Source organism: Rhinopithecus roxellana, chromosome 8, assembly GCF_007565055.1.
Source record: "Rhinopithecus roxellana isolate Shanxi Qingling chromosome 8, ASM756505v1, whole genome shotgun sequence".
Classification (NCBI taxonomy): Eukaryota; Metazoa; Chordata; class Mammalia; order Primates; family Cercopithecidae; genus Rhinopithecus; species Rhinopithecus roxellana.
The window spans coordinates 81,513,002-81,526,005 of record NC_044556.1 but is presented as its reverse complement, the minus strand read 5'-3'; the positions used below and the strand labels follow the sequence as shown (position 1 = coordinate 81,526,005).

Here is a 13,004-nt window from a genome sequence, read left to right as displayed (position 1 = left end):
GGAGAATGACTATTTGGATAAAGGAGATAAGCATTTTAATCAATTCCTGTAAGTTTTTTCTTTGTTTGTTTTAGAGAATATTCAACCAATATGAGCTTGTTCTGGTAGAAGTGGCTCTTAAATGGCTATATTTCTTCCATTTATTAAAATTTAGCACAATTCATTGTACCCATGAGTTTTATGGGTACAACGAGTCCAGGAAGTTTTGTTCTCACCACTTATAAACTGCTAAGTATTGTAGGAAAAAACCTGGTAGTGAATTAAGGCACAGAGACCTTGAGTCTATGGTCTTTAACTTAAAAATATACAAGTCATACAGCAATAAAATTATATTACATATGCAAAGTACTTAACACAATAACTGTTAATTAATAGGCATAATAATTGAAAATTAGTTAATTCTCTTAAAATGGACTTCAAACTTTTGCTGTTTATCCCCTGTTTTTCATTCTAGTCTAGTAACCATCAACTTCACCACAGCCTAGTGTGATATCTTCCTAGGGTAGTCTTTCTACAGTCAGGGTTTAAACAGGATTAAAGAGAGAAAATTTATATGGCCTGACAAATTAAAATTGCACCTCTTTTTGTATAGCCAATTACAAATGAAATACTACAGGAGTTAAATGCTTATTCTAGGTTTGATAAAACTAATGGGTAGCAATCATTTTGTGAGGGTTAGAAGTGAAATACTAAACAAAAATGTAATATAGTCACTTTGTATGTACATTGATCCTCAACAAATCAGCTTTTCAGATTAGTGGAGATTTATCTTTAGTGGCATTAATTTTAACTTGAATAGAGTAACCCTAGTTGCATCATGTATTGTCTTCTGTTGATGTGTTTCTGTTACCAAAAAAGGAGAGTTTTTATTACTGATTTTCTTCTTTCCTCTCTTTTTACTAATTCAAGGGACACCTTTGCATTCCTCTCAATTCATAGCCCTTGTTCTACTTGCTCTTCTCCTTATCCACCTCCTGTGCTTTTTTCTTCCTTCCTGACCTCCCTCTCAAAGAATTGGACGCAAATATTTGTGTTCTTTCTACTCTTAGAGTTGCTCATTTTGAATGTACAACACTAAGAGGATGTTGTTATTTTTTCTTCTGCACTGACTTCTAGAATCATTCACCAGGAGTCTGTTACTTGGTTAACAGTAATACAACTTGTGGTTGACTATTTTATTCATAAAATATTTTAATATTATTAAATTTAAAAAATACATTGACAAAAGAGTGTATGTTTATTATCTAAAAAGTACTAACTGCAATTTTCTCTTGTAACTATAGCCTCCTCTTTAGTATTTGGAATACTTCATTGGTAAAAATAGAGTTTACATACAACTCATTTATTATGCAATATAAAAATATTCCCTAGATTCGTTTTTGAACATCTACTTATTTACAGCTCAAAAATGCCACTTTTGTTTATATCAAGGTCAAATTTCACAATTTCTTTAACTATATTTTTGGCAATGTCTCTCCAAACTATTTCTATCACCTAAGTTTAAGATACCTAATAATTACAAACATTGCTGTCCTCATTAGAAAGAACCAATGGGTGGCTTTGTCAAGAAATCAGAGTGGAGTCCAAGCTCAGGGTTCTCTTAACTAGTTATATGATTACAGGAAGGACGGTTAACTTCTTTGAGCCAGAGATTCCTCATTTTTAAAATAGATGCTACAACAGCTCTATCAACTACCTGGAATTGTTGTGAGAATAAAATGATAAGATGAAACTTAAACTGATTGATAAATTGTAAAGCATTATGTTAATACAAGTTGTTGGTATGATTACTATTTTTATCACATGTAATTAGTTTCCTAGTTAACAAAAATACAAATTAGAACAACGTAGATAATGCATATTTGTATAATAAAATGATTTATAAAATATGGCAAGTATAACAGTAGAAAACATGAAGTAATATCTTTTCCAACTTTTATAAATAATTTTCCCTCTGAGTTTTGAAATGATGATGTTATTATCTAAGTATGTTAATTATTAAGAAAAAATACTAGCAATTATATTTTCTAATATTTTACAGTTTAATCATAAAATAAAAATTCTGAGAATTCAAAGACAATTTTGTTGTTATCTTTTATTACCTAAAATTGGAAGTAGTAATAGATTATATTTGAGCTTTACAGTACTTAGTACGTATGTCTGCATTTCTTTTATTCTTGTTTTAATAATGTTTTCTTAAATTGTAGGTACAGATAACTACTATAAAGGCAGTATCCATGTGATTATTTTCAAAAATCTATGTATAGGAGGTTTTTTAAAAAAGCAAACTAGTTAAAAACATAACATCTTTTTTGAAACTCAGTTAAAAAAATAATCCTAATCAGATTCAAATTATCTCATCAGTGTTCATAAGACCTCATGTTCTTATACAACTCTAAGTTGAATTTAAGGGCTTATTCTATGAGAAAATGTCCAAACTTTGGGATAGTGATTATCAAATGTTATTTTGTAAAAAATTATGTGTGTATCCTAATGCAAAGAATTTCTGAACCCATTTTTTTTTTATTTTGAAATCTTGGTTCAGCACATTTGAAATAAAGCCCAGAGATAACTTCAAGAAACACTAGTTTAGGGATTGTATTCTGCCAATTCATTATAATACAGGGAGATATTTGTGTAAGAGGTTATTATATATATTTTTTATAAAGCATTGTGCACAATTATGAACACTTAAATAAAAACAGATAACAGTAAATAAATAAATACATCTAATTTTGAGGTATTTTTTTCATCTCATCAGTATTTTCTAACACCAACATCTATGCTTAATATTGGGGCTGGAAATTAGTATCTCAAATAGTGGATACAGCTGTTTCCCTTTGGGATCCTAAAATTATCTGAACTCTAAATGTTACTTTAACATATTTTACTAGACTGTAGGAAGCTGTTGTTAAATAAGGGATTCTTAAGCCAGTATTGCTTTCTTTAATAACAAAATACTTCTTTTCTTGTGTACTAGGGCTCACCAGGAGAACGTGGGTCAGCAGGTACAGCTGGCCCAATTGGTTTACCAGGGCGCCCGGGACCTCAGGGTCCTCCTGGTCCAGCTGGAGAGAAAGGTGCTCCTGTAAGTAATGTCTAGAAGAAAATATACTACACTGTTACCTTGTACACGTTATTAGTTTTTATTCAATAATATTAGCTTTTCATACACCACTGTATTCTCTCTATATATGTGTCTGGCATATAAATACACTGGCTTGTATATGTATAATAGAGAAAATTTCAAATTCAATTAAATGAGATGACATTTTCCCACACTTTATGAAACCATAATACCTGTAAGGGAGTTGGATATTATTAATGTAAAAGGCTTCTCATTTTGCTTTAAAAAAAAAAAAAAAAAAAAAACTTGTGAGTTTTTGATTAAAGCTATGCCTTGCTGCTTTACATTAGAAAAGTGTGAACTTTTTACACCTCTTGTAATGCAAATTCAACTTCAAGCATTTCCATAGTCTGTATATGAAGCTCATAGAAAGTAGCTGCCCTTCTCATGTAATTTGAGCTCTGATCACCAGTGAATGAGACGGGGAACATCTGACCAATTATTTCATCTAATATTTATTGGATTTTAACATTTTATATTTACATGACTATGGACTCTATTCCACTTATTAGATTTAGGTTTCTTTGTTAAGATTTATGCTCTATTTTTGTTCCTGGTTTTGATATGATTGTATTTTTAAAAAATAATTCTCTCTTTCTACAAGATTAAAATGCAAACTGTTTCAGTAAATGTAGATAAAAAGTATTGGCTCTGATACACAAAAATGTAAGTTTAATATTTTTATATACTGGTAAGTGTTGATATATAAAATTAAGCTTAAGCTTATATTCAAAAATACTCCTCTATCACTAAGACTTCAGTTTTATCAATTTGATTTGCTTTCATTATCTGTGCATTTTCTCTGATTATTCTGTGATATTATTCCAATGTTTCTGTTTGAGACCATTTTGTGCAGTTTTAACAACACTACAGACTGGGTAATTTATAATGAACAAAAATTTATTGGCTCATGGTTCTGGTGGATGGAAAGTCCAAGCTAGTGGGGTCACATCTGGTAATGAACTTCTTGACACATCATACCATCATAGAAGGACAAAGAGAGCAAGAGAGAGAGAGAGAGTAAAAAGAAAACAAATTCCCTTTGTTGTAATGAACCCACTAATGCAAAAACAGCATTAATTAATTTCACTTTGCTCTCATGGCCTAATCATTAGGCCCCACTCCCCTGCACTGTTGCATAGGGAATTAAGTTTCCAAAAGATGTTTATTGGTGACACATTCAAACTGTAGCAGTTTAAAAATTAAAAAAAAAAAATCATTTCCTGTAATCCGTTACCTTTCAGAAAGAGTTAGAGTGTTGGAATGGGCCATGCCACCTGTGGATAGAAATTTTAGGTGACAGAAAAAGCACTTTTAATAAGCTGAGAAAATATATTTAATAGTGTACTGTGTACTGGGAGAAGATAGAAAATAGATTCAACTCCTTTAGTACAAGTTAATTTAAAAATATAGGGAACACATATTTTGTACAATACACTAAATAATGCATACAGAGAAAATAGATATAAATTGCTTTTTATACAAATTGAGAATATACTAATTAGATAAGTCAATATTTCTGTGAAGGTAATATATTGAATGGTAGGTTTTAAAGTGGATAATTACCTTAGCTTTATGAAGAATAAGTAAATTATTGAAATAAAGATCAGAATATGGAAAAGCATTAAAATTGATAAGAAATTAATTAGGTGAGACAGATGAAAAATTATTGACATTCGCCTTTGTAAGAGCCAGGATTCATGCCTGAGTTTTGTTGGTAATTAGTGATATCATAACTAGGGAAGGGAAAAGGGAATGCCTTCCTTACCCATCCTCTTTCAGTTATCCCAGCCAAGGACAACAACTCCAGGATGTTCATTCCTTTTTCTATTAGCCAAAATTAGCTATTTAGAATAACTAAGGGGTAGGCACTGTATTGTTAGCATTATACTTTTGAAGGAGCTGTCTGCTTAGGAACAGTGGCATGAAGTGGTAATAAGAGTGTTCAGTGAAAGGAGTTATAGATATATATTCAGAGGTTTAATAAAAACTGATGAAAATGTTTGGCAAAATGTTATATATAGCCTTTACTTCTTCTTTTTTCCAAACAAATTTTAGCTCTTACCTCTGCTGAGCAGCTTGTGTTATCAAAATGTTATGCAATTATCAGCAGGTTTACATTTACATTAAAAAAAAAAAAAAAAAAAAGACAAGATGGGGCCTGTGGAAGACAAGCCCTTGGTCCACCTACCTATCAACCCTGCTTCCTGGAATGGAGAAATGTCCTAAGTAGCATCCCTATATTAATCAGTTAGATTAGAAACTCTGGGAGGTGGGTCTGGAAAGCAGGTAAGAAGAAAGGGGCTAAAACCTTCTCCAACATAATGGCATTAATAGAAAATTTTGATAGGGAGACTGATTCTAATGAAAACTATTAGTTAACTGGATGCAAAGATTACAGATAAGGAGCAATTTTAACTATGCATCTATTTGGGGACAGTTGTAGAAATTGGAGGAAAAGCTAGATCTAAAACACAATGAAGTCAATGCACTAACTATAACTGAATTAGGCAATAGTAACTTGAGATTTTAGGAAAAATATTCTCCAAATACTTATTTACAATTTCTAGCATGTGTGTGTGTGTATAATTGCAGAGAAAATGATCAGTGCCAGAAATGTAAGTCTGGGAGTCATTTAAAATAAGAGTGATGTTTAAAAGCATATTTTTGGATTACCATGTGATTTAATGTTGAGGGAGAGCAGAAGTCTGGACTCAGTCTTAATGGAGAATTATAATGGGTGTCAGTTTCAAAAGCATCTAATAAGAGAGAGAAATAGTCCACGTGTTTTTTTTTTTCTTTGTGTGTGTGTGTGTCTCCAGAGACATGCCATCAAACAGAACAAGAGATAAGCGAGTTTCTTTTTGTGGGATGTTGTAAAAGATCAAGAATACAGAAATCCAAAAGACAAAGAAATAAAGAGACTGGGATTTTACCTGCTGGACATTTATAGCTTTAGGTTAATTCTAAATTGATTCAAAAAGAAAAAAATGGGCTATATAGGAGTGTAAATCACCTCAAGCAAGGCATGGAACCCATAGAAAAATGAGCAGTAGGTGGAAGTACTAATAAGATTGAATGCATTGCCTCATTATTATTATTATTGTGTGGTGCATATATTTACTTGATCAATAATAAGAAAATAGTCAGTGGAAAAGTTAACGAGTTAAGGAAATGAGAGTAGCCTCAGGTTACCTGCTTGAAGACAACCAGAAATGGGTTGGGAGCTAGCCCTATCATTTATTTAGTTCATGATTTCGGTTAAGTTATTTGACATCAAAACCTCTGTTTTCTCATCTCTGAAAAGAAGATAATCACAATATTTTGTGAGGACTAGATAAAATTATAGTTCTAAATCATTTTTCAGAATTGTGATAAGTGTTCAGAATAATCATTACTATTAGTAGTAGTATCATCATTACCATCAGTGTGTGAACCAGAGTGCCATAAAAAAGGATGAAATAATAAACTGCTAATAAATACATAAATGAGCTCTTGAGGAAGGAGTGATGGATTTTGTGAATTGTAATAAAAGTTGTGGGTGGGAGTATAGGTTAAATATAAGACCATGCCAAATCAAAGGACATGGGGATGTTTAGCTAATTCTATCAATTTTTAAGGGAAGATTTAGTTATTAATGTAAATGGAAGGTTAGAAGTGGTGAAATAAAGACCGACTACAAGGAGAGATACATGTTTCCAGTAGTTGTGTAGATTGTGGGCCAAGAGATACATAATGGAGGAAGAGTTATGTCATCTTGAGGAATTATAAATGGCTAATATAAATTTAGAGTGCTATAGATCTGTTGAATTTCTCCCAACACCACACAGACCAGGGTCAGAAGAAATGAATGGCAGGTGATTCCTGGCTAGAGATTATATGTACTATAATGAAGGCAGAAGAGAATATATCTGCCTTATTTACAGGAAACCTTATACAAAAGGATTGACTTTTAGAGTTTAAGGCTAGCAAGGAAATTCAAATTAAGGGGAGCTATCTGAATCAACCATTGTATTTAATATAGTGAAGTTTACTGTGAATAGCACAGCACATCCTTTGAGTATTGATAGATTTGAAATATCATATTTGTTTGAAGAAGATAAAAGGTCTCCAGAGTGACATCAGGGGTATCCCTCACATAATAATTATGGCACCCTTTTAGAAAACAAGAACATATGGAACCCAGGCAAGTAATAAATTAGTTAACAATTTAAATTTGCCTTATAGATAGTGTTACTTTTGTTGTCATTAATTAAGTAATGTAGCAACAGTTCCTTAAGTGACTACTCTGGTCCACAGGCCAGAGATATACAAGAGAATGCAAAATCAGACACAGTTCCTACCCTAACATAGTTTACTATCTGATAGGGCAATTTGATAATATGCAAAGAATCACTAAATACATATATAATGACAAACTCAGGTTACTGATATGAAGGGAATGTAATGGTGTATGTCAGATTATAGTAGAGAGACCTGCTAGAATTGGGGCCTTTTCTTGGACAAGGCATTGATGGCGAGATGTAAAAGGTGAGAAAGAATTAACTGTGCAAAGAGTTCTCGTAGGCGCATTCCAGGCCAGAGGAACAAAATGTGCTCAGGCAATGTCACAGGAAAGGACATGGCATCAGATTTAAGGGACTGAGAAAAATGTCTAGAAGGGTTGGAATGCAGACAGCAAGGGTTAGGGGAGGCTAGATGTGTTTGGGCAGGTAGCAGGAGCTAGATCGTGGTAAGCTATACTAAGCCATGAAGTCTTTATGTGAGGAAAAGTAAACAAGTAAATTTACCTAAAAATGTAGGTAACATGATCTAATTGGCTTTCTGGATGCAGTGTGATGAATAGATTGGAAGGAAGTAAGAATACACATGGGGAAAGACAGATTTTTTTCAGTATCTCAGAACAAGGAAACCAGTATTTTAGAATAAGGTGTCAGTGGTTGAGATAAAGTGAATATATTCAAGAGACAATTCGGAGATAAAATGTACAAAACTAAGTCATTTTAAAGGAACAGGAGATGTTAAGAGAAGTGAGGGAAAGTGGGGTCATGAAAAGGCAAAATTCTAATGAGTTGTAGATTCCCAGCTTGTATAACAGAAGGACAGAAAGGACCTCTGAATGCGATCAAGAATATTGTCTTGTGCAAAACTGATGAAATTTTGACTTTTAGAAAATAATTTATTTTAAACTATGAAAAAATGTTTTATTGGAAACAGAAGTTGAGTTCATTATCAAGGCACTTTTTAAAAGATTACACAGTATAGGTCAATTTAAACATGAAAATAATGCCATTTTCAAAAACCAGAAGAACCAAAACAAACACTTAAAAGTAAGAAAGTTACATATGAAACATGTAAAGCATATGGCAAAGCTGGACATATGAGCAAGTGCATTTTTTGATTTCTAAAGCCTAATACCCATTGCACAGCTATGTCAGTGGCACGAAGGAAGGGGAGTAGAGGCTCAACAAAGTTTTACAAACGTAAGGAATCTGATTTGTCAATATGTAATAATTGCATGTTTGAAAGAAAAATTCTAAGTTGGGTCCTAATTATTTTTGTGGAACATAGCCTAAGATTTATAAGTGATTTTAAAAGAATAGTATTCTTAGTCACAAATGAAGGTAGGGATCATGTATCATTTATTCTTTAAAACGTTTTTCTAAAAATCATTAAACAATATCCTTGTCAAATATAGAAGCTAGATTATTACTCCTGTAGCTGCACTTCAAAACTGTAAAACTAGTGATCTTTGGATATTCAATACAGGGAGAAAAAGGCCCCCAAGGGCCTGCAGGGAGAGATGGAGTTCAAGGTCCCGTTGGTCTCCCAGGGCCAGCTGGTCCTGCCGGCTCTCCTGGGGAAGACGGAGACAAGGTTGGTATTCATGATCCATGTTAGTAGATCCTGTGAAAAAGCTTAATTTTTGTCAAGAATTCTAGATAATTCAAATCTTTATGATTAGACTCCAGGTGGAAGTTTACCTTTTTCAAAGTTTCACACATATTTTCATATGCTCAAAAGTTTTATTTAAGAGGTTCAGAATTAGTATCTGTTCCATAAAAGGGTATGTGATATATAAACAGAAAAATCAAGTAAAAGAACAGTGGTAGTGAGAAAAATTAGTAGATGCCAAAATTGATTTATTTTTAAGAATATCCTGGCCGGGCGCGGTGGCTCAAGCCTGTAATCCCAGCACTTTGGGAGGCCGAGACGGGCGGATCACGAGGTCAGGAGATCGAGACCATCCTGGCTAACATGGTGAAACCCCGTCTCTACTAAAAAATACAAAAAACTAGCCGGGCGAGGTGGCGGGCGCCTGTAGTCCCAGCTACTCCGGAGGCTGAGGCAGGAGAATGGCGTAAACCCGGGAGGCGGAGCTTGCAGTGAGCTGAGATCCGGCCACTGTACTCCAGCCTGGGCGACAGAGCAAGACTCCATCTCAAAAAAAAAAAAAAAAAATCCTTCTGAAATGAATATAAAATAAGAACATTAATTATATGTATATGATTAGCCCTCATGTCTTGCATATTGCACAATAAGACTGAAGAATGAGCTACATATTTACTTGATAATCCTGTTATCATGTACCAACATGTGAGTACAGACTCTAAGCTCCTAATTCCAAATGTAGGGCTGTGTGTTAAATGTTTCGGTTGAATATATTCTTATATTATTTTAAAATATTATTTAAAAATATGTAAACCAGCAATCTGATAATGTGCACCATTTTAGCATTTGGAAAATTAGCAGAAGTAGTTTTGCTGTTATTTTGTTTTTATTTTTATTTTTTACTTTTTTGAGAGATGGAGTCTTGCTTTGCCGCCCAGGCTGAAGTGCAGTGGCATAACAGGGCTCACTGCAGCCTCAAACTCCTGGGCTCGAGTGATCCTTCCACCTCAGCTTCCCAAGTAGCTGAGGCTATAGGCATGCTTCACCATGTGCAGCTAACTTTTTTAAAACATTTATTTGTAGGACAGGGTCTCACTCTGCTTCCAGGCTGGTCTCAAACTCCTCGGCCAAATCTTTCACCTCAATCTCCCAAAACCCTGGGATTACAGGCATGAGACCCAGCACCCGGCTAGTAAAGTAATTTTTGGTTAATGTGTAATTATAGGTTTTATAAATCAGTGTACTTCCATTATCAGTTTATACAGGTAATATTTGAGACAAAATTCATTTTTTAAATTATAAATTCAGTTGTAGTGTTCTTTGAAGTTAAAATGACTTGTCTGTTAACATTAGTCAACACTAGAAAGCTAGAAGCAGAGGGAACCCAAGATTTGCCATTTTAAACAGTGACATTACACACTAGCATGTAATTATATTAAAGGTAAAATTTGATGATAATTAAGACAATGCAATAGCATGTTAGAGATAAACTGTAAATCAAATCTTTCAATTTCAGGGTGAAATTGGTGAACCGGGACAAAAAGGCAGCAAGGGTGACAAAGGAGAAAATGTGAGTTTCCTACTTTTTACTGAGAGAACATTATTTAACACCTTTTCCTATTTACCATTGATATTTTTATATCGTACTACTTACTTTCCTAGCCAAAACTTATAATACCAATACTACGTTACCTCTGCAGTTATATAATTCTATAATTTTACATATTTGTGAAGTTTTCTATTTCTGTGATTAAGTAAAATATGACAATTGTAGACCATTATTTATAACTCTGCTATAGCAAATGAAAGAGTAACATAATGAAATAGCCTTTTTGGTAAGGTTATGAGAAATTATATATACAAATATTTACCAAAATTAATAGCATTACTATGTTTTACATGTATACAAATTGGTAGCTCATTCCTGTATATTATAAATACTTATTTTAAAATTTTCCTTTAAATCATAAAACTTCAAAATAATTTTGGTTGCTCATTCAAATGGTATGTTCACTCTTGTCTTTATGATGTTTTTCTTTGGTCATTACCAGTTTACATTCTCTTTAAAGTATGTATTTAAACATGTTCCGACTTCTTAAATGAACTATATTGGATGATGATACTGTCACGTGCTTCAGCACTTCCTTGCTAATTTATACTTTCTAAAGAATATCTGTGGACATTACTTTCTAAGTTCTTTATTTTCACTTTTTTCCCCCTTTAAGTGTTCATATATTTGCTCTCCAATAGAAACATAAATTGGGGGCATACAGAGATACGTCCTTCAAGTATTTTTTTCCACCTAGTATAGAAGTTTATACATTATCACCAGCAATTTGATTCTAACAGACCAGTCTGGTTCCATTTTGTGATCCATCAGTCTGATGCTTTTAGGGTTGGAGTTACTGCCTACATTAACACATAACTGAAAGAAGGTTTTTATTAGAATTGATTGAATCCCAAACTGAAGAGTTACTAAAATCCTATGAGATGAATTTTTCTAACTAAAAAGAAAACTCTAGAATTAAAAGAGAAAAATCTTACAGTAATAATTGTAGTATTTATTGCATAATAGGCTCTGGATTCATTTTTATATGCAGTATAACAAAACATCAACAAATAGATGATAGCACTGATACTCTAGATCCGTACTGTAAAATTATGACAAGAAATTGTGTACAGAAAACCGGCTGCATATGTTTGGTGCAGTTAGTATTGACTGTAAATTTACAAAATGTATTTTGGTGTCTGCCTTAGTCTGTTTTGTGTTGCTATAAAGGAATACCCAAGGCTGGATAATTTACAAGTAAAATAAGGTTATTTGGCTTACAGTTCAGCAGGTTGTGCAATGAAGCCTGGGGCTGGCTTCTGGTTGGCTTATGGTGAGGGCTTTTGTACTGTATCAAAACATGGCAGAGAACTTAAAAGGGGAAGCAGGCCTGAACAAAGACAGACCAAACCCCACAGGAGTGCTGACTTTAAAACAACCCTCTTTCATGGGAACTAATTCATTCCTTCAAGTACCAATTCAATCTCCCCAGAGGAAGTACTCAATCACTATGCAGCTATTCCTTATGGATCCGTCTTGAGAACCCAAACCCCTCCCATTAGGCTCCACCTTCAACAATGGGAATTAGATTTCAACATGAGGTTCAGTGGGGACAAACCATATGCAAATGATAGCAGTAAATTTCTTTAGATTCCATTTAGATTTTGTAATGATAAATAAATACTATTGATTTAATTCGACTACCTTATACACTTGACAGAAGCCACATTTTTAAAAGTTTTATTTACTCCTTAAAAGCTATGCTAAAATGACTGCATGGCCATTATTTGGGCCAGCAAATCTCAAATATTTTTCCTCAGGACGCTTGCATACTCTGAAAGGTTTCTGAGGAGCCCAAAAAGCTTTTGTCTATATGGGTTACTATAATATGAATGAAAACTGATATATTTAAAATATTTAGTGATTGATTTATTTAAAATTAAGAATAAGAAGCCCAAAGCACTTTTAATAAAAAAGCTATATTTTTCCAAATAAAAATATATAGTCCCAAGAGTAGCATTGTTACATTTTTTTTGTCCAGCTTAATAGAAGAAGCTATATTCTCATATCTAGTTCAGCCTGTGGTGACATGTTTTGTTGGTTGAAAACATGAAGAAAATCTAGGCTCATATAAATTATGTAGTCATAAAAGGGAGGAGCATTTTCAGTAACTTTTCAGGTAATTTTGAATATTCTTTGATTTTACATAGGAATTTTATTAGTGGTAGTTTTTCTTAAAGATCAATTGCAAAACAGAATTTGAAACAAAAACAGTGAACTTTTTGTGCTATTGCTTTATATTCCACGGCTCTATCTTGCACATTGATGACTATGTTTCATACATAATTTTGTAATAACCTTCATTGATAATTTGGAAATTATTAGTTTCCTGGGTATGGTCCTCAAAGTATTGATACAATTCTTTATGCAATATCA

The 13,004-nt window shown here is 33.1% G+C and overlaps 1 protein-coding gene across 1 annotated transcript in view; it reads left to right on the top strand.

Moving 5' to 3' along the window:
• Positions 1-13,004, top strand: part of COL11A1 (collagen type XI alpha 1 chain) — a 225,766-nt gene that overhangs the window by 154,651 nt on the left and 58,111 nt on the right. Inside the window, exons 42-44 of the mRNA XM_010356796.2 lie at positions 2,981-3,088; positions 8,897-9,004; positions 10,536-10,589. Coding sequence (XP_010355098.1) covers positions 2,981-3,088; positions 8,897-9,004; positions 10,536-10,589 — 270 coding nt within the window. The remainder of the gene's footprint in view (positions 1-2,980; positions 3,089-8,896; positions 9,005-10,535; positions 10,590-13,004) is intronic.